Source organism: Callithrix jacchus, chromosome 4, assembly GCF_049354715.1.
Source record: "Callithrix jacchus isolate 240 chromosome 4, calJac240_pri, whole genome shotgun sequence".
In the NCBI taxonomy this organism is placed as follows: domain Eukaryota; kingdom Metazoa; phylum Chordata; class Mammalia; order Primates; family Cebidae; genus Callithrix; species Callithrix jacchus.
In genome coordinates, this window is record NC_133505.1 from 51,117,587 (window position 1) to 51,138,749 (window position 21,163).

The 21,163-nt window shown below is 38.7% G+C and overlaps 1 protein-coding gene across 9 annotated transcripts in view; it reads left to right on the forward strand.

Annotated features, from left to right (window-relative positions):
- UBR2 (ubiquitin protein ligase E3 component n-recognin 2) overlaps positions 1-21,163 on the forward strand; it is a 125,345-nt gene that overhangs the window by 39,117 nt on the left and 65,065 nt on the right. For 7 of the 9 annotated variants that reach the window (XR_013534212.1, XR_013534213.1, XR_013534214.1 and 4 more), the window contains exons 8-11: positions 4,353-4,473; positions 7,032-7,139; positions 7,962-8,050; positions 9,341-9,439. Coding sequence is in view for 4 of the 9 variants with exons in the window: in XM_035295657.3 (XP_035151548.1) it covers positions 4,353-4,473; positions 7,032-7,139; positions 7,962-8,050; positions 9,341-9,439 (417 nt within the window). In the remaining 5 variants the exon portion in view is untranslated. Of the gene's footprint in view, positions 1-4,352; positions 4,474-7,031; positions 7,140-7,961; positions 8,051-9,171; positions 9,271-9,340; positions 9,440-21,163 lie in introns of all 9 variants that reach the window. The other 2 variants (XM_035295658.3, XM_078369180.1) reach the window with 1 other exon arrangement.

The following is a 21,163-nucleotide window of genomic DNA, read 5'->3' on the forward strand; positions in this document are numbered from 1 at the left end:
ATACTCCTGCTATGAGCATTATTTGTCTTCTTTTTGTATAGATGCAAAAGTTTCCCTAGGGTATATACCAAGAAATGGAATTCTGAGTTTTTAGGGTATGGACATTCTCAGCTTTACTAGATTTTGCCTAGTTTGTCTCCAAAACTGTGGTACCAATATACTTTCCCATTAGCAGTGTATGAGAGGGCCTATTTCTCCATATCTTTGTTAAAACTATATATTGTCAAATTTTTAAATTTAATCAGTCTGGGCCAGACACTGTGGCTCACACCTGTAAATCTAGCCGAGGCCAGAGGATCCATTGAGGCCAGGAGTTTGGGACCATCCGGGCAACAGAGCCAGACCCTGACTCTACCAAAAAAATTAAAATTAAAAAAATTAGCCAGGCATAATGGTGTGCATGGGTAGTCCTAGCTACTCAAGAGGCTGAGTTTGAAGGATTGCCTGAGCCCAGGAGTCCAAGGGTTCAGTAAGCTTTGATTACACAAGTGCATTCTAGCCTTGGTGACAGAACAAGATCTTGTCATAAGGGGGAAAGAAAAAAACACTTGCCAGTCTGAAGTGTGTGAAATAGTGTTTTATCAGTTATATTTGCATTTTCCTTGATTTTTTTTTTTTTTTTTTAGACAGAGTCTTGCTCTGTCGCCCAAACTGGAATACAGTGGCACGATCTCAGCTAACTGAAGCCTTCACCTCCCAGGTTCAAGCCATTCTCCTGCCTCAGCCTCCTGAGTAGCTGGGACTACAGGCACACGCCACCACACCCAGCTAATATTTGTATTTTTAGTAGAGACAGGGTTTCACCATGTTGGCCAGGCTAGTCTCGGAACTCCTGACCTCATGATCTGCCCACCTTGGCCTCCCAAAGTACTGGGATTACAGGCATGAGCCACCACGCCTGGCCTGATTTTAACTATCTTATTTTGTATTTATTATATTGGTCATTTAAGTTTTCTTTTTGGCAGATTTCCGTTCATATTCTTATTTTTTCTTATTTTTTTCTGTCAGATTGTCTTTTTCTTATTTAAGTTTTTTGTGGTGCCTTTCATTAAGTAAAAACTTTCAATTTTAATATAGCAAAAGACACATCTTCTTAGGCTGGGCACAGTAGCTCATGTCTAATTCCAGTCCTTTGGGAGGCTGAGGCGGGCAGATCACCTGAGGTCGGGAGTTCAAGACTAGCCTGACCAACAAGGAGAACCCCCCCCGACCCCGTACTAAAAAATACAAAATTAGCCACAGGCATGGTAGCACATGCCTGTAATCCCAGCTACTCAGGAGGCTGAGGCAGGAGAGTCACTTCAACCCACGAGGCAGAGGTTGCGGTGAACCAAGATCACGCCATTGCACTCCAGCCTGGGCAACAAGAATGAAACTCTATCTCAAAAAAATATATATATATGTATATATATATTTTTTTTTCTTTATGTTTTGTATGTTTTATGTCTTGTTATAGAAATTATTTCTTAATGTCTCAACATTCAGTAATATATCAGAAACTACACTTATAGATTATCAAGTAGGGAACAAACAATAAAATAGAAAAATGGACAAAGGATGTGAAAAGACAGATTATAGCAGAGAAAATTAGCTGGTCAATATACATGAAGTTAAAGTGATAAAATATCTTACTTGCAGAGATGCAAAGATTAAGAATACATGTTTAATAGTAAATTCCTACAGCATTTAGGAAAAACAATCTAGTAACATATGTTAAAGCTTTACCTCACCTAGGAATTTATCTCATAGAAATACAAGCATTGTAAGTGTATACAGTGTGTTCAGTACAGTACTGCTTTTTTTGTAGTCACAGAGGACTGGAAACAGAGAAGATGAATCCCCTTCTCTAAATGATGTTTTAGTAATCTGCACCACAGAATATTATGCAGTCGTTAACAGAAAAAATCAGTTAAAGCTAAGATGCACAAAAGCATGTATAGTATTTGATTTTCATAAGTCAAACTCATCTTTAGAAATGTGTATATAAATAATATATGTAAATGGAGAACATATACAAACACTATGTTAATGTATGTAATAGAGAAGGGATGGAACAGAGAGTAAAAGGACCCCAAGAAAAAAAAATGAAAAGGGGTAAACACATTCTTTTTTTTTTGAGACAAAGTCTTGCTGTTGCCAGGTGCCAGACTGAAGTGCAGTGGCGCAGTCTGGACTCACTGCAACCTCCGCCTCCCGGGTTCAAGCAATTCTCCTGCCTCAGCCTCCTAAGTAGCTGGGACTACAGGCGTGCACCACCATGCCTAGATAATTTTTGCATTTTTTAGTAGAGAGGGGTTTCACCATGTTGGCCAGGATGGTCTCAATATCTTGACCTCGTAATCCACCCACCTCGGCCTCCCAAAGTGCTGGGATTACAGGCATGAGCCACTGTGCCCGGCCAACACATTCTTTAAAAAGTGTTGGCAAGGCACATCGGCTCACCCCTGTAATCCCAGCACTTTGGGAGGCCAAGGCAGGCAGATCACTTGAGCCCAGGATTTTGAGACACCAGCCAAGGCAACATGACAAAACACCATTTCTACAGAAAATAATAATAATAAAAATTAGCCAGGTATGGTGGCACACGCCTGAAGTCTCAGCTGTTTGGGAGGCTAAGGTAAGAGGATTGCTTAAGCCCAGAAGGTCGAGGCTGCAGTGAGTTGTTATCACACCGTTTTGCACTTCAGCCTGGGCAACAGAGTGAAACCCTGTTTAAAAAAAAAAGGTATTGATAGACTTGAATAGACACTTCTCCAGAGCAGATATACAAGCAGCTGATAAGATACCACCTCACACCTATTAGGATGGCTTCTGTCAAAAAAAAAAAAAAAATGGATAGGTGTGCACCTATAGGCTCAGCCACTCTGGAGGCTGAGGCAGGAGGATTGCTTGAGCCTAGGAGTTCAAGGATATAGTATGTGATGATGGTACCTATGAATAGCCTCTGCACTCCATCCTGCGCCACATAGCAAGATTCTGTCTCTAAGAGAAAAAAAAGTGTTGGCTTTTTAATTTATATAAAAATCTTCTATTTCTCTATATCCTTATATGGAGAAATTAAAACCTTTGTGCACCTCTGGTAGGAAGGTAAAATGGTATAGCCACTATGGAAAACAGCCCAGCAATTTCTCAAAACATTAAAAATAGAATTACCATATGATCCAGCAATTTTGCTTTGGGGTATAGATGCAAAATAATTGAAAACAGGTTTCAAAGAGATGTTTTACACCCCTGTTCAAGCACCGTTACTCACAATAGCCAAAAGGCAGCAGCCACCCAAGTGTCTAGTGGAGAAACAAAATGTGATATATACATGCAGTGGTGTATTACTCGGTCTTGAAAAAGAAGGAAGTTCTGATACAAGCTGCAACATGGATGGATCTTAAGAACATTATGCTAAGTGAACTAAGCTGGTGACAAAAAGATAAATACCGTATGATTCTTTTTATATGAGCTACCTAGCATTGTCATATCCATAGAGACAGAAAGATACAGAATGGTGGCTGCTAGATGCTAGGGGAAGAAAGTAGCAGGGACTTGCTGTTTAATAGGTTTTATGTAGAGTTTCATAGTTTCAACCTAAAGAGTTTTGGAGACTAGTTTCACAACAGTGTGAATGTACTTAACAGTACTGAACTGTACATGTAAAAATGGCTAAGATGAAAGTTTTATATGTATTTACCATGTTTTTTTTAAAAATTTGATAACATCACATCTGTGCAGTAAATTATTTAAATAAGTACATAATTGTATTAAGAAATGGAAGACATAAAGCAAGCTAAAACGTTTAAATCATTTATTATTGGTACAGCAGATTTTCAAATATAGCACTAAAGATTCAGATTACTGACTAGGCACAGTGGCTCACATCTGTAATCCCAGCACTTTGGGAAACCGAGTCAGGCAGATCACTGGAGGTCAGGGGTTCGATAACAGCCTGGCCAACATGGCGAAACCCCGTCTCTACTAAAAATACAACAATTAGCTGGGCATCATGGTATGTGCCTGTAAGAATCACTTGAACCCAGGAGGCAGAGGTTGCAGTAAGCCGACATTGCGCCACTGCACTCCAGCTTGGGTGACAGAGCGAGACTCCACCTCAAAAAAAAAAAAAAGATTCAGATTACTCATAAACTAGCTGGACCTTCTTGTTTTTTTGTGTGAATCCTTAGATTTCCTCTAGAAAATTAGGATTTGAATCAAGTAAAGCAAACAGAATGGTTTTTTCTTACATGCATGAAAAATTCTCCTGTGATAATGATGGTATGGTTATCTTAAGTAAAAATAACCTCTTTCTAACAATAGAATAGCTTTTTAAGTAAATTTTTCAATCTTGCCATTTTTTTTTTAAGAGAAATACCAGTAGACAGACAAAGCCACTCAAAGTTCAAGTTATGCATTCGTCTATCGTCGCACATCAGAATTTCGGTTTGAAACTTTTGTCTTGGCTGGGAAGTATTATTGGATATTCAGGTAGGTTCAAGAAAGTTTATGCTAATTGTCTATTAAAAATGAGCTCAGTATGCCCTTGCAAAACTGTTTTGGGAAACATCAAATGGAATAATTTCCTGCTTTAATTTTATATTTTAAAATACCATCTTTATGCATAGAGGACAACCTATGTTTAATCAATTTTGTCATACTGGATATTTTTATATGCACACAAGGGATTCTCTGTTCAAATAAATGTAAGAAACATTGGTTTAAACAATTGTAAAGGACATTAATATGCTAATGCAATGCAATGTACATTTCACAATTTTTTAAAAATTTTAGTGGAGCATTTTGTGGAACTCTTCTGAGTAAGCTGGAAAAATCCTATTGTAAATAAAACCTAAGTGATTAACAGTTTAAATGATAAAACAATAATGTTGATTTATTTGTTTTGACTCCTCCTACCACTTTTGGTTACCAATAATTTGTAACTCTGAAAATTTGCTAATTGTAAGTTACCAATTTGTGTTTTAAAAAAAAATTTTCGGCTGAGCGCAGTGGCTCACGCCTGTAATCCCAGCACTTTGGAAGGCCCAAGCGGGTGGATCACCTGAGGTCAGGAGTTCAAGACCAGCCTGGCCAACATGGCAAAACCCCATCTCTACTAAAACTACAACAATTAGCCGGGTGTGGTGGTGTGCACCTGTAATCCCAGCTACTCAGGAGGCTGAGGTAGGAGAATCACTTGAACCCAGGAAGCAGAGGTTACAGTGAGCCAACATCATGCCACTACACTTCAATCTGGGCAAAAGAGCAAAACTCCATCTCAAAAAAAAAAAGAAAAGAAAAATTCCAGAGTGTAGAAATTTGATCATTTTTCTTTATGTAATGGTAAGAATTAGGAATCCTCATATCTGCAGCCAAAAATACTAGCCTGGTGTGTAACACTAAAGGGTAAAACAGGGATAGATATAGGCTTTCGTGCTGTTCTTCAGGTAAGACTGTAGATAAGTGACATTTGGATGTTTAAAGAAAAATTTGAATACATTTGCATCGAAGGGCTTTTAGAAAAGAACATTACTACCCTGAATTGAGAGTTGAAAATACAGAGGTGTGGAAGTTTAAGAGAACACATTTACTTGACTTTTAAATTATCTTTCCAGGCTAGGCATGGTGGCCCACTCCTGTAGCCGTTAACACTCCGGGAGGCCAAGGTGGGAGGATCCCTCAAACCCAGGAGTTCATAGAACAGCCTGGGTAACACAGGGAGACCCATCTCTACAAATTTTTTAAAAGGAAATAAATAAATAAATATATCTCCAGTTATTTTTCTTAGCCCTTTATTGTGGTGTTTTCCATTGGATACCTATACACCAAGTGTTGTGCTACACTATTAATTAATAGTATAATAGAAGTAATGTCCTGCTGAAACTTTTCTTTGAGATATTTATCATCAATAATTTACATATTCCTATTTAATACTTACATAGGTCTTCTCTTTCGCCTTTTAAAGGATTTCTGTTTGACAGCTTTTATAATTAAAAATTACTTTTTTTTTTTATTTTGCATGCTTGAAAAAGATAAAACAATGATTTAAAAGTATGGGGCCAGGCACAGTGGCTCATGCCTGTAATCTCAGCACTTTGAGAGGCCAAGGCAAGTGGATCACTTGAGCTCAGGAGTTCGAGACCAGCCTGTCCAACATGGTGTGAAACCCCATCTCTACTAAAAACACAAAAATTAGCCAGGTGTGGTGGCACACACCTGTAATCCCAGCTACTTGGGAGGCTGAGGCACGGGAATTACTTGAACTCAGGAGACAGAGGCTGCAGTGAGCCAAGATCACGTCACTGAACTGCAGCCTGGTGACAGCATGAGACTCTTGTCTCAAAACAAAAAAACAAAACAAAACAACAAAATATATGTATACACACACACACACACACACACACATAGTTTTATATGTATATGTATGGAACAAATAGGTGTTAAAGCTTTGGTTATTTTAATGCTTACATTAATATTTGAGGAACTTTTCTGAAATTTACTTTTAAAAGGTTGTAGTAATATGTCTTCCAGGATCTCTCACATAGCAGGTCCACAATAAGTTTTGGTTTAATGATGAAGAACGTTTTATGTAGCATTAATAAAATGCACTGGTATATATTATAGTACAGAAGTCATGCATTTCTCCTTTTAAACTGTAGCACATTTTATATTTATCTTCAGTTATGGAATATATAACACTTTTATTGTAATCTGGTTTAATTAGCATAAGTGCTTGAAGAACAATATTAAGTGATTTTTAGATGTTTTTCTCTTTAATTAAATTGATTAAAGCACAAGAGGTTATTGCCTTTATGTCAGACATATATTTTGACCTTCAGGAGTAGTAGCCTGTAATGTGAGATTTGAAATTTATATCCATTTTGTTAAAATATTAATAAAATAGTTAATATGTTTGCTTTTTCTGAATAAATTTGACCTTTAGTAAAACATTTAAAACTCTATGGATCTGTTTGAACATCTACTCAAATGTCACTTTACTTTAATATTTGAAGTTGCTATCTCATAACTACTTTTCCTTCTATTTAAAGATGGCCTTCGCCGAATTTTATGTCAAGTTGGTTTACAAGAAGGGCCAGATGGTGAAAATTCTTCTCTAGTGGACAGACTGATGCTTAGTGACTCCAAATTATGGAAAGGTGAATCTCTTAACTACTTTTAAGGTGTAGAGGAACCTATATAAGTAATTGGGATGTGAAAGATTTTTATCATTTGGGAAGATACTTAACAAATATATTTGTGCTTTTTAAAATTAGCATTGCAGTCTTAGTCTTTGAAAAATATAGATTTGGGGGGGTGGGGAGGTCCATGATCCAACTTAAATGGCCTTTACATTTTGTTAGAAAATTATGTTTAGAAAACTTGATTTTATAAATAAGCAGATAGCAAATATTTTGTGCTAAGGAAAACATGTATTTTGCTCTTTTTTTGAAGGGACAGGATGTCACACTGTTGCCCAGACTGGAGTGCAGTGCCATGATCATTGGTCACTGCAGCCTTGAACTCCTGGGCTCAAGCAATCCCCACTTTTCAGCCTCCCTAGTAGCTGGGAATACACGTGCATACCACCATGTCTGGCTTAGTTTTGTATTTGAGGCTTAAAATACAAGTCAGTCTCAGTGGTGTCTGCCTGTAGTCCCAGCTACACAGGAGGCTGAGGCAAGAGGATCACTTGAGCTAAGAGTTTGATTTCAGCCTGGGCAACAAAACAAGACCCTATCTCTTTTAAAAAAAAAAAATACTGTGTTGGCTAAGCATGGTGGTTCACACATGTAATCCCAGCACTTTGGGAGGCTGAGGCAGGAGGATCACTTGAGCCCAGGAATTCAAAACCAGCCTGGGCAACACAGCAAGATACTGTCTCAGAAAAAAAAAAAAAAAAAAATGGTGGATCACATAAAACTTGAGAAATAGAACTGTTTGGTGTGTCCTTATCTTATACTGTGATCTTTTTCTACAAGGTGCTAGGAGTGTATATCATCAGTTGTTCATGAGCAGTCTGCTTATGGATTTGAAATACAAGAAGCTGTTTGCTGTTCGATTTGCAAAAGTAAGTGGTTTTTCAATTCTGAAAACAGTTTATATATAGAGTAACTATGCCCATAATTATATCTAGGCTGCAAAAAATTAACATCTAATAGTAATATATCAGGGTGTTGATATTAAATTTTATGAAACATCTTAAATAATTTTTTTGTTTTTTATAAATAGAATAAAATTGTAGCAATGAGACTTTTTGTTCATCACCTCCTATGATGAATATCCATCTATGCAGTGTTTATGAAATAATAAATGAAGAGTTTAAACCTATGCCATTGTGAATTATTGTATTTTTTCTATTAAAATTCACATAAGGAAACTAATCTCTGTTTAAATGACATATATATGGATATGATTTAATAAATATATTTGTGCATTTTGAAATTAGCATTGCAGTCTTAGTCTTTGAAAAATATATATTTTTTTTTGGCAAGGGGGGCATGATCCAAATTAAATAGCCTTTATATTTGTTAGAAAATCATATTTAGAAAACTTTGATTTTATAAATAATTAGACTGCAGATATTTTGTGCTGAGGAAAACATGTATTTTGCTCGTTTTTTTTGGAAGAAACAAGGTCTCTTCAAAACTCTAGGTTGTTGATATAGTTGAATTAAGTTCTCCCTTTTAGCAGCATGTGCTAAGCTAACCACTTACTTTTTGCATTCGCCTGAATTAGGAAGTATATCAGAATCACTTGGAGAGCTCTTTCAAAATACATGGGTTGTATTTCATTCTCAAATCTACTGAAGCAGATTCACCAAGAGTCATTAGATGATTCTGATGTGATCCAGAACTAATGAAAGTCTGGTTTCATCACAAACAGTGTAATACTGCTGTGGTTTAGCTCCACCAGCGTACAGTGGCATCCTGGGAGCTTAGTAGTTGTTACTTCCTATTTGGGCTGGTAAACTGCCATTGTGCTCCAGAAGAAAGAATCAATATTATACAGAATTCCACAGATTACATGGTGAATCAATGTCTGTACAGGAGTCTATTGGTAGAAATCATTCCAGTTATTGTTCTCATAGCAGTATTATCTTCTTGACTTCCTCCAGCACTGACTTTTCATTATAATTCGTAAATATTTGGTCAATGTGGATTAGAGGTGAATCTCCCCCTTGTTGTTTAGAATTACCAGCAGTTGCAGAGAGATTTTATGGAGGATGATCACGAACGAGCAGTGTCGGTGACTGCTCTGTCTGTCCAGTTCTTCACCGCACCTACTCTGGTGAGTAGTGCTTGCCTTTTCTTTGTAACTGATAGCTGGCACTCCTTGCCTTTTTTTGCCTTCTTAATAGAACTATGAGCGTTTGCAGAGTGATTATGTGACAGATGACCACGACAGAGAGTTTTCAGTCGCAGACCTCTCGGTTCAGATATTCACAGTTCCTTCACTTGTAAGTACTGAAAGACTAGAAGAACTTTCTTGTTTTCCATTAACGGAATTAAAGCCTTAAAGTAATAGAGAATAAAGTCTGTGTATTCCTGAGTAGAATAGTATTTTATTAATGAGTAATCATACTTCAGATACCTTCAAATATTTTTATACTAGAGTATAACCTTGAATATCAAGGTAATCTATGGCGGGGGGGGGCCGGTCATTTAAACTTAATTTCTACTTTCTCTTCAAGTAAAGGAGGGAGAAACAATCTGTAATTTCTCATAGTACTTTCCTCAAATTTTGAACTGTTTAGTTCACGTTAAGCCAGTTGATTTTACAAATTATCCTTGGCATTAGAATTAGACAGCATATTGTATACCATCTCACAGTTTGAGAAGTCCTCCCCCCAACTCCCTCCCAAAAGGGGAGATGCAGCTAAGGCAATTGAATCATGAAGATTGGGTGGTCTTTTACTGAGCTTCATGAGTTGCTCATGGAGGCATCATTATGTTTTAGTGCTATACATAATTAAAATTTATATGTAATTTGTTCAACAAATTTAAGAAACACCTATTTATTGGGCACAGTTTTAGACTTTGAGAATGTAACAGTAAACAAAAACAAATGTGATCCTTGCCCTCATCAAACTTACCATAGTGGGAAAGACTCACATAAAGAGTTAATTAAAATCACCATGAAAATTTGCTTGGTTTGAGAGAGAATAACAAAAGACCTGACCTTTTTCCATAGTTCAGGGCCTTTATGCAAGGGCATGAGGGAAGGAAGGTCCATGCAGAGGGACGAGCAATTGAGAAAACCTGGAGTAATAGGGCAGAGCATTACCTCTACAGCTAATAGAAGACCAGTACACTTGAAGATCCTTGAACCTGGGGTGAAATTGTATAGGTTTAAGAGCATTTTATAGTTACTTTATTAATAAGGCATATTAAAAATAGCTGACTTTTTTCCCATATTACTTTTATGTTAAAGGACATATTCTAATTCAGTGGAAGGTGTCTAGAGTCTGTTTACCCATTAATGAGCCATTATGATAGGTCAAATTAAAGATTTTGTATTTTGTCTTAAGAACATGAGAAGGCATTAAAGAGTTTTAAGTGGTATTTACATCATTATAGTTGTGATTTTAAAAGATCATACTGTCTAATTTGGAGAACAAATTGGAGGAGGGTAAAAATGAGTGTGGGAAACCTAATTAGATGCTAATGCAATGACCCAGGCAAACATTGATGGTAACTTGAACTGGGATGCTAAAAGTGGCTATGAATCATGAGGGATATTTTTAGGTGGTAAAATCTACAGAACTGGCCAAGTGGGTTTGAGGGTTTTTGGATTTGCTGATGAATTGGATGTTGGGTTTGAAGAAGCATGAGGATGATTTGCAAGTTTCTGGCTTGCAGTTGTGTAGATGTCATACCACTTGCTGAGATACAGTGAATTTTGGAGAATGATTAGCATTTGTAAAGAAGGAAAGTGATGCTTTCAGTTTTGTCAGGGTTGAGTTCCAGAAGGCTCTAAGACGATCCTATGTTTATTCGTAACTGTGCTTCCCTCCTCCATTGATCTTTTTGCCCATTTCCATGCCAGTACCACAGTTGTAATAATTATTTATAGCTTAATATTCCATTTTGACATCTTAAATCCCATTTCATTTGATAGCTTAAATCTCTTTTCATTATTACTTTTCAAAACGTTTCCACTTATTCTTAGGCCTTTTTTAAAAAGATAAAATAAAATCAGATAGTCAGTTGCCAAAAACCACATTAGAATTTTGACAAAGACATCGTATTTATAGATTTAATTTAGGAAGCACTGACATCTTTGCAATATTGAATACCCCAACTAGGAATACAGTTTGTTTATTCAAATGTTATTTTATGTTTTTGTTAAAAGCTTCATAGTTTTCTCATTATAAACTTTACTTAAAAAAATTTTTTTTCATTCTCATTTTTGGCTGGGCACAGTGGTTCATGCCTGTAATCCTAGCCGAGGCAGGTGGATCACCTGAAGGCAGGAGTCCAAGACTAGCCTGGCCAATATGCTGAAACCCCATCTCTACTAAAAATACAAAAATTAGCCGGGCATGGTGGCGTGCACCTGAGGCTGCGGCAGAAGAATCACTTGAACCCAGAGGCAGAGGTTGCAGTGAGCTGAGATTGAGCCATTGCACTCCAACCTGGGTGACAGAGCAAGACTCTGTCTCAAAAAATGTTCTCTCTCTGTCACCCAGACTCGAGTGAGATGGCACAATCAGGGCTGCAGCCTTGACCATCTGGGCTCAGGCAAACCTCCTGCCTCAGCATCGCAAGTAGCTGGGACCACAGGTGCATGCCACTACACCCAGCTAGTCTTATACATTTTTAAGTTAAGCTTGTATGTTGTACATTTTTGATGCTGTAGTAAACTTTTACATTTTTAAACAGGCTATGGTGAGTATGTAGGAAAACTACTGATGTACATCTTACATTTATCTGGTATATCTGGATATATATGTATTCAGATTAAACAGAGTCTACCAAACTCTTTTCCTTAATAATTGATCAATTCATGCTTCTATAATAACATTTGAAAGTGATACTTTCTCCACATCCTCACCAACACTTTGTTTTACCAGTCTTTTAAAATTTTATGTATTCTAGTGGGACATAGTGGTTTCTCATTATGGTTTTAATTTGCATTCTTCTGATGATGATGAAACTGATTTCCTTTTTATATGTTTATTGGCATTTGGATATACTCCTTTGTGAATGCCTGTTAAAATTGTCCAATGATTATCTAGAGTTGTCTGCTTTTTTCTTATTGATTTGTAAGAGTTTTTCATAGATTCTGCATACATATTCTTTGTTGGATATATATATTACAAATATTTTTTCCACTCTGTGTCTTATCTGTTTTACTCCCTGAATATTAAGTGTCTCTCTCTCTCTCTTTTTTTTTTTTTTTTTTAAAGGCAGTCTTGCTCTGTCCCCCAGGCCTGGAGTACAGTGGCATGATCTCAGCTCACTGCAACCTCCACCTCTCTGGTTCAAGCGATTCTCCTACCTCAGCCTCCTGAGTAGCTGGGACTACTCAGTAATAGTACTACTGCGTGTCTACCTTTTTTTTTTTTTGAGGTGGAGTCTTGCTTTGTCACCCAGGCTGGAGTGCAGTGGCACGATCTCCATTCACTGTAACCTCCGCCTCCTGGGTTCAAGCAATTCTCCTGCCTTAGCCTAAGTAGCTGGGACTACAGGCATGCATGACCACACCTGGCTAATTTTTGTCTTTTCTATTTTTGGTAGGGACAGAGTTTCACTATGTCAGCCATGCTGGTCTCAAACTCCTGACCTCAGGTGATCCACTTCACCCGGCCGTACTTTTTGTGTGTTGTTTAAACAATCTTTGTGTATTCCAAGGTCACAAAGATATTGTCCCATGTTTTCTAAAAGCTTACCTTTGCCATTTAAATTCCCAATCCATCTATAATTGATTTTTGTGTGTAGTATGAAGTAAGGACTTGATTTTTTTGGTCCCCTATATAGTTATTCAATTACCCAGAAGTGTTTATTGAAGATGTCATTCTTTCATCTGTTGCATTTCAGGAGCACCTTTGTCATAAATCAGGAAGACCTTTATATGTGTGTCTGCCTCATCTTTGTCCCACTACTACACTGCCTTAATTATAGTAGTTTTGTGAGTCTCAGTATCTGATAGTTAAATCTTCCAGCTTTATTCCTCAGAGTACTTTGGCCATTCTTTTTTTTTTTTTTGAGATAGAGTTTTGTTCTTGTTGCCCAGGCTGGAGTGCAATGGCATCATCTTGGCTCACTGCAACCTCTGCCTCAAGGGTTTAAGCAATTCTCCTGCCTCAGCCTCCTGAGTAGCTGGGATTACAGGCATGGGCCAGCACACCTGGCTAATTTTGTGTTTTTAGTAGAGAGGGGTTTTGCCATGTTGGTCGGGCTGGTCTCAAACTCCTGACCTCAGTTGAGTCACCCACCTCAGCCTCTTGAAAGTGCTGATATTACAGGCATGAGCCACCGTGCCCGGCTGGCCTTGGTCATTCTTAATCCTTTGTATTTCTGTATGAATTTAGATTCAGCATATCAGCTTCCATACACACAAAGAAGCCTTCGTATATTTGGATTTAGATTGAAATTAATATGTCCATCAGTTTGAGAAGAATTGATATCTTTACAATATTGAGTCTTCTGCCCCATGAACTTGATGTATTTCTATATTCATTTAGTTTTTTTAAAAAATTTTATTACAGTAATTTATAGTTTTCATTATAGAGGGCTTCCCACTCTTCTTTTTTGTTTTTTGGTGGTTTTTTTGTTTGTTTGTTTTTTGTTTTTCTTTGAGACAGATTCTTGCTCTGTCGCCCAGGTGGAGTGCAGTGGCACAATCTCAGCTCCCTGCAATCTCTACCTCCCAGGTTCAAGCAATTCTCCTATCTCAGCCTCCCTAGCACCTGGGATTACAGATACCTGCCGCCATCCCACCCGGCTAATTTTTGTATTTTTAGTAGAGACAGGGTTTCACCATATTGGTCAGGCTGGTCTTGAACTCCTGACCTCAGGCGATCCACCTACCTCAGTGTCCCAAAATGCTGGGATTACAGATGTGAGCCACTGTGCCTCACCCCCCACTCATTTTTGCTTAGATTTGTTTCTAGGTGTTTTGGTTTGGTTTGGTTTTTGGCAGGGGCGGGGAGAGATTTTTTTTAGGGTTTTTTGTTTGTTGTTGGTTTTTTTTTTTTAATGGAGCCTCACTCTGTTGCTCACACTGGAGTAAAGTGTTGTGGTCTCAGTTCACTGCAACCTCCACCTCCCAGTTTCAAGTGATTCTTCTGCCTCAGCCTCCTACGTAGCTGAGATCATAGCACATGTCACCACACCTGGCTAATTTTTTGTATTTTCAGTAGAGATGGGTTTCATCATGTTATCCAGGCTGGTCTCAAACTTCTGACCTCAGGTGATCTGCCCACCCAACCTAAGTGCTGGGATTACAGGCATGAGCCACTGCACCTGGCCTTTTTTTGGCTTTTAATGCTGTGGAAAATTTTTTTTACTTTGTATTTGCTTATAGAAAATAAATTCATTTGTGTATATCACCCATGTATCCAGCCACTCTTTCTACATTCATTTATTAGTTCTAATGGTTTATAGATTTTTTTATTTTTTTTTTTAGAGATGGGGTTTCACTGTGTTTGCTCAGGCTGGTCTCAAACTACTGGGCTCAAGCTATCATGCTGCCTCTGCCTTCCAAAGTGCTGAGATTACAGGCTTGAGCCACTGTGCCCAGCCAGTTTATAGATTTTTTTGGATTTTTCTGTGCACATAATCATATCATCTGTCATCCATGAATAATGGCAGTTTTAGTTCTTATTTCCAATGTTTAATTACTTCATTTTCATTCTTTATTATACTGGCTGGGACCTCAACTGCAGTGTTGAATACAAGTGGTGAATAAAAGCAGGAATCTTTGTCTCATTTCTGATATCAGGGGGAAGGCTTTAAATAATGTACCGTAAAGCATGTTTTGCTTTGGAGTTTTCTTTGCTGTTTTTTTTTTTTTTATTGTTTGTAGATACTCTTTGATCAGATTACACACATAATTTTCTTTATTCCTAGTTTGCTCTAAGGTGGTAGTGTTAAGAGCGGGAGCCTTGTGATATTGTCCAGCCTGCCCTCAAATTCCTGGGCTCAAGCAATTCTCCTGCCTCAGTCTTCCAAGTACCCAGGACTACAGACATGTGCCACTGAGCCCAGCTTGTTTTTTTTCTGGTGGGGGGTGTGTGTGTGTATGTTTTGGTGTGTGGGTTTTTTGGGAGTTTTTTGTTTTGTTTTGTTCTGTTTTTTTTTTGAGACAGTCTGACTCTGTTCTCAGGCTAGAGTGCGTGGTGTGATCTTGGCTCGCTGCAACCTCCACCTTCCGGGTTCAAGCGATTCTCCTGCCTCAGCCTCCTAAGTAGCTGGGATTACAGGCATACACCACCATGCTCAGCTAATTTTTGTATTTTTAGTAGAGACAGGGGTTTCACCATGGTGGTCAGGCTTGTCTCGAACTCCTGACCTGGTGATCCGCCCACCTCGGTCTCCAAAGGGCTGGGATTACAGGTGTGAGCCACCATGCTTCCCAGTTTTTGTTTTAAATCATGAATGTGTTTGATTTTGATGAATTCAGGAGAGGCATTGGGTCATATGATCAGGTGGATTTTTTCTTCTTCTGTCTGTTTATAAGATGATTTAATTTTTATTCAAATGTCTTACTACTCTTGCATTAAGGAAATCAAACTTGGTTGTGATGTATTGTCCTTTTTCTATATTGCTTGATTCTATTTGTGCACACTTATTTGTGAGAAAGATTAAGCTAAAATTTCTTTCCTTGTAATAGCTTTTTGGGGTTTTAGTATTAAGATTAAAGAAGACTCATTAATTAAGTTGGCATGTATATTCTGTTTTCTATTTAAGATAGGTATTGCTTTTTTTTTTTTTTTTTTTTTTTTTGAGGCCAAGTCTCACTCTACTGCCCAGGTTGGAGTGCAGTGGTGCAATCTCAATTCCCTGAAGCCTCGACCTCCTGTGTGCAAGTGATCCGCCTCAGCCTCCCAAGTAGCTAGGACTACAAGAATGCACCACCACACCTGGCTAAATTTTTTGGGGGGGGGTTGTTAAGTTGGGAGGGTTGGCGGGACGGTTCTTGCTTTGTTGCCCAGGCTGGTCTTGAACTCCTGACCTCAAGTGATCCTTCCACCTTGTTCTCTTAAAGTGTTGGGATTACAGGTGTGAACCACTTACTGCTTTTGTAATTGCCCAACAGTTTCTTCCTGCCCATTCTATAGACAAAATCAATTCACTGAGACCACAGCATTGCAGTACAGAAAGAGTTTAATTGACATGAGGCTGGCCACACCACATGGGAGACAGAGTTATTACTCAGAATCTCCCCCTGAAGTCTTGACGGTAAGGGGTTTTCAAGTATAATTTGGTGAGCAGAAAACTAGGGAGTAGGTGATGCTGTTTGGTTGAGGAGGACATCATTGGGGTGTGTGCTGAATCCACTTGTGGCTGAGGGTCACAGGACTGTTTGAATCATGAATCACAAGTAATGTAAAAGTCTAAAAAGGCATCTCAAAAAGGCCACTCTTAGGTTCTACAATAGTGTTATCTACAGGAGTAATTGTGGAAGTTTACAAATCTTGTGATTGCTGGTTATTGTGTAACTTACATTTTAGCATAATTCAGGCCCCTGTCAGCATCTTAAACCTTGTGAACTTCCTTTAGTTTTTGTAAAAGCAGTTTCCTTTGGGGAAGGGCTATTATCTTCCTTGCTTTAAGGTTAAACTACAAATTAAATTTCTTCCAAAGTTAGTTTGGCCTACATCCCAGAATGACCAAAGACAGCTTGGAGTTTAGAAGCAAGATGGAGTCAACTATATCAGATTTCTCTTACTGTCATAATTTTGCAAAGACACTTTACTGGCTTAAATATTTGGAAGAATTCTCCAGTGTAGCCATCTGGGTCTCAAGATTTCTTTCTGGAAATGATTTTATAGCCAGTTAAAAGGATTTTTTTTTTTTTTTTGAGATGGAGTTTCGCTCTTGTTAACCAGGCTGGAGTGCAATGGCGCGATCTCAGTTCACCGCAACCTCCGCCTCCTGGATTCAGGCAATTCTCCTGCCTCAGCCTCCTGCCAGTTAAAAATTTTAATAGGGGGCCGGGCGCAGTGGATCACGAGGTCAAGAGATCGAGACCATCCTGGTCAACATGGTGAAACCCCGTCTCTACTAAAAATACAAAAAAAAAAATTAGCTGGGCATGGTGGCACGTGCCTGTAATCCCAGCTACTCGGGAGGCTGAGGCAGGAGAATTGCCGGAACCCAGGAGGTGGAGGTTGTGGTGAGCCGAGATCGCGCCATTGCACTCCAGCCTGGGTAACAAGAGCGAAACTCTGTCTCAAAAAAAAAAAAAAAAGTTTAATAGGACTGTTCAGATTTTCTGTTTCTTGTTTTGCTTCTAATAACATATTTTTTTGGGGATTGGGGATTGGCTAACTTCATTTAAATTTCCAATTATATTGATTTAATATTTATCTTATTTTCCATTTAATATTTCAGATCCGTAGGTTTTGTAGTATTTTTTGTAATCCTTTTCTAAATTTACATTTTTCTTACCAGTCTTTCTAGAAATGTATACTCTTTTCGAGACAGGGTCTCACTCTGTCACCCAACCTGGAGTGCAGTGGCATGATTTCAGCTCACTGCAATCTCCACCTCCCAGGTTCAAGCAATTCTTGTGCCTCAGCCTCCCAAGTAGCTCTGACTATAGGCCTGTACCACCATGCCAGGCTAATTTTTGTATTTTTAAAAGAGATGGAGTTTTGCCATTTTAGTTAGTCTGGTCTCAAAATCCTGGCCTCATGTAATCTGCCCACCTTAGCCTCCCAAAGTGCTGGATTACAGGCATGAGCCAACATGCCCAGCCTAGAGAATGTATGTGCTTACTAGTTTTTTTCAAAGAATCAACCTTTAGTTGCATTGATTTATTTTTCCCCTTTTATACATTTGTTTTGTTTTATTAATTTATATTCTTTCCCTTTTTCTATTTAGATTTATTTTGCCATTCTTGTGTAATTTCTTTCTTTTTTTCTTTCTTGACCACCATGTAATTTCTTTATAGAATTTTAGATCAGTTACTTTCAGTCTATCTTCTTTTCTGATGATTTAAGACTTATGTTTCCATCTAAACATAATTTTAACTACATCTCACAATCTTGTTATGTGGCAAATGACGTTGTTTAGAAAGTTTTGTTTGCAAGTTCAAATGAACTTAGGTAATAAAGGATGCTCTCATCTTCCTGGTGAGAGGACACTTTACAGAAGGGAAATGTATGCTCTGATTTTACAGCTTTTCCTGTGTCTGCTGTCATCAGTTGCCTTCATCTCAAAATAATCCTTATGCCAAAGTGGCATGTTTTGGGGGTGCATATTCGAGTTCTCTTCAGCAGATAGAGTGAGGTGGATCACTTTAGTCCAGTCAACGATTTAAAAGTGTCCAGGTTGGTTTGGCAATACTCAGTCTTCCTTCTGCTTCATCTCCACCCCTGACTCATTACTCCCTAAGGGTTCCCCATTGAGAGTCTGGAGTTCTTCCCTAGAATTCGAGTTCTTCCACTCTGTAGGGATTTGAACACTAATCTTGTTTCCTTATGTAACTTCAGAATTTTGTGCACGTCTTTAGGGAAAAACTGGGAGAACACTGAACTCATTACCCCCTTCTCTTATTTTTACTGGAATTCTGGCCTCTCCAACACCCTGGGATGGGTATGGTCTCAGCAAGTTTTTCTCCCAGATAGAGCTGATTTATCAAGACGAGGGAATTGCAATAGAGAAAGAGTTTAGTACACAGAGAGCTAGCTAAGCAGGAGACCAAAGCTTTATTATTACTCAAATCAGCCACCCCAACAATTTGGAGCCCAGGTATTTTTTTTTTTTTAAGATGCTTTCGAGGGCAGGGGCTAGGAAATAGGGAATGCTGATTGGTTGGGTAGAATCACAGGGAGTTGAAGCTGTTCACTTGTGCTGGGTCAGTTCCTAGGTGGGGGCCACAAGACCAGATGAGCCAGTTTACAAGTCTCCAGCAAGTCCATCAGAATGCAGCATCCAAAAAATACCTCAAACACCAATCTTAGGTTTTACAATAGTAATGTTATCTGTAGGAGCAGTTGAGGGAGGTTGGTGATCTTGTGACTTCTAGCTGCATGACTTCTGAGTCATAATTTCTAAACTTGTGGCAAATTTGTTGGCTTTACAAACACAGCCTGGTTCCCAAGTAAGGAAGGAGTTTGTTTGGGGGAGAGGCTGTTATTATCTTTGTTTTGTTTTCTTTTGTTTTTTTGAGGACAGAGTCCTACTCTGCCGCTTAGGCTAGAGTGCAGTGGTGCCATCGTGGCCCACTGCAGCCTCGACCTCCTGAGTTTGAGCCAGCCTCCTAACTCAGCCTCCCGAGTAGCTAGGACTACAAGTGTGTGCACAACAACTGGATAAGTTTTTTATTAGTAGAGACAATGTCTTGCTATGTTGCCTGGGCTGCTCTTGAACTCCTGGGCTCAAATGATCCTCCCACCCCAGCCTCCCAAAATACTAGAATTATAAGCATGAGCCATCACACTCAGCCTTTGTTTTAAAGTCTTTGTTTTAAAGTTAAACTATAAACCACATTCTTCCCAAAATTAGGACAGGTTTGGAGATTAAAGGCAAGTTGAAGTCAGGTAGGTTCTCTTTCATTGTTATAATTTTCTCATTGTTACAGTTTCAGTCAAGACCCAGTACTGGCCGGGCACAGTGGCTCATGCCTGTAATCCCAGCACTTTGGGAGGCCAAGGTGAGCAGATCACTTGAGGTCAGGAGTTCAAGACCAGCCTGGCCAACATGATGAAACCCTGTCTCTTCTAAAAATACAAAAATTTAGCTGGGCATGGTGGCAGGCACTGGTAATCCCAGCTACTCAGGTGGCTGAGACAGGAGAATCATTTAAATTCGTGAGGTGGAGGTTGCAGTGAACCAAGATAATGCCACTGCACTCCAGCCTGAGTGACAGAGACTCCGACTCAAAAAAGAAAAAACCAGTACTTATAAATCAAGTAGAGTATCATAGTTGTTCTAATTTATTAAATATGTGTTCAGTCAGCATTATCCCTGTATGATTATGGCATGTTTAACTTAACTAAAAGTATAGGCATAGAGTATTATTATCATTCAGTTGTGTTTTTCAGTCTTAGGGGAGAATTTGGCCCATTTTGAATATGCTGTTAATTACGTAATGAGCCTTGCAATACAAAATTGAATATGAAATCACATAAAATGAATAAAAACTATAATTAAGGTAAGTAGTGGTAATGTTTTTTGGGTTTTCTGGTTTTGTTTTATTTTGTTTTGAGATGGAGTTTTGCTTTTGTCACCCAGGCTAGAGTGCACTGGCACAATCTTGACTCACTGCGGCCTCTGCCTCCTGGGTTCAAACCATTCTCCAGCCAATCTCAGCTTCCCAAGTAGCTGGGATTATAGGTGCCTGCCGCCATGCCTGGCTAATTCTTCTATTTTTAGTAGAGAGGAAGTTTTGCCACATTGGCCAGGCTGGTCTCAAACTCCTGACCTCAGGTGATCCTCCTGAGCACCTCAGCCTCCAAAATGCTCAGATTACAGGCATGAGCCACTGTGCCCAGCTGATAGTGGTAATGTTTTTTAAAGCAAAGTGAATTGTAGGCATTAAAATTAAGTTAGGCCAGGTACAGTGGTGTACACCTGTAATCCCAACACTTTGGGAGGCTGAGGTAGGCGGATGACTTGGCGTCAGGAATTCATGACCAGCCTGGACAATTTGGTGAAACCCCATCTCTACTAAATACATATTAAGAAAATTAGCCTGGCATGGTGACACACACCTGTAATCCTAGCTGCTCAGGCGACTGAGGTGGGAGGATCACTTGAATCTTGGAGGAGGAGGTGGCAGTGAGCCAAGATTACACCACTACACACCAGCCGGGGTGACAGAGCAAGACTCTGTCTCAAAAAAAATTATGTAATTTTTTAGGGTAAGTGTTAGGTACAAGAAATATATACCAAGAATATATATACCAAATAATGTTTGATATTTAATATTGAAAATTACATTAGGTTAGCAACAATTTCTTAGCACAGGTGATAAAGCTGAGAACCTAAGGGCTTTTATTTTTCTG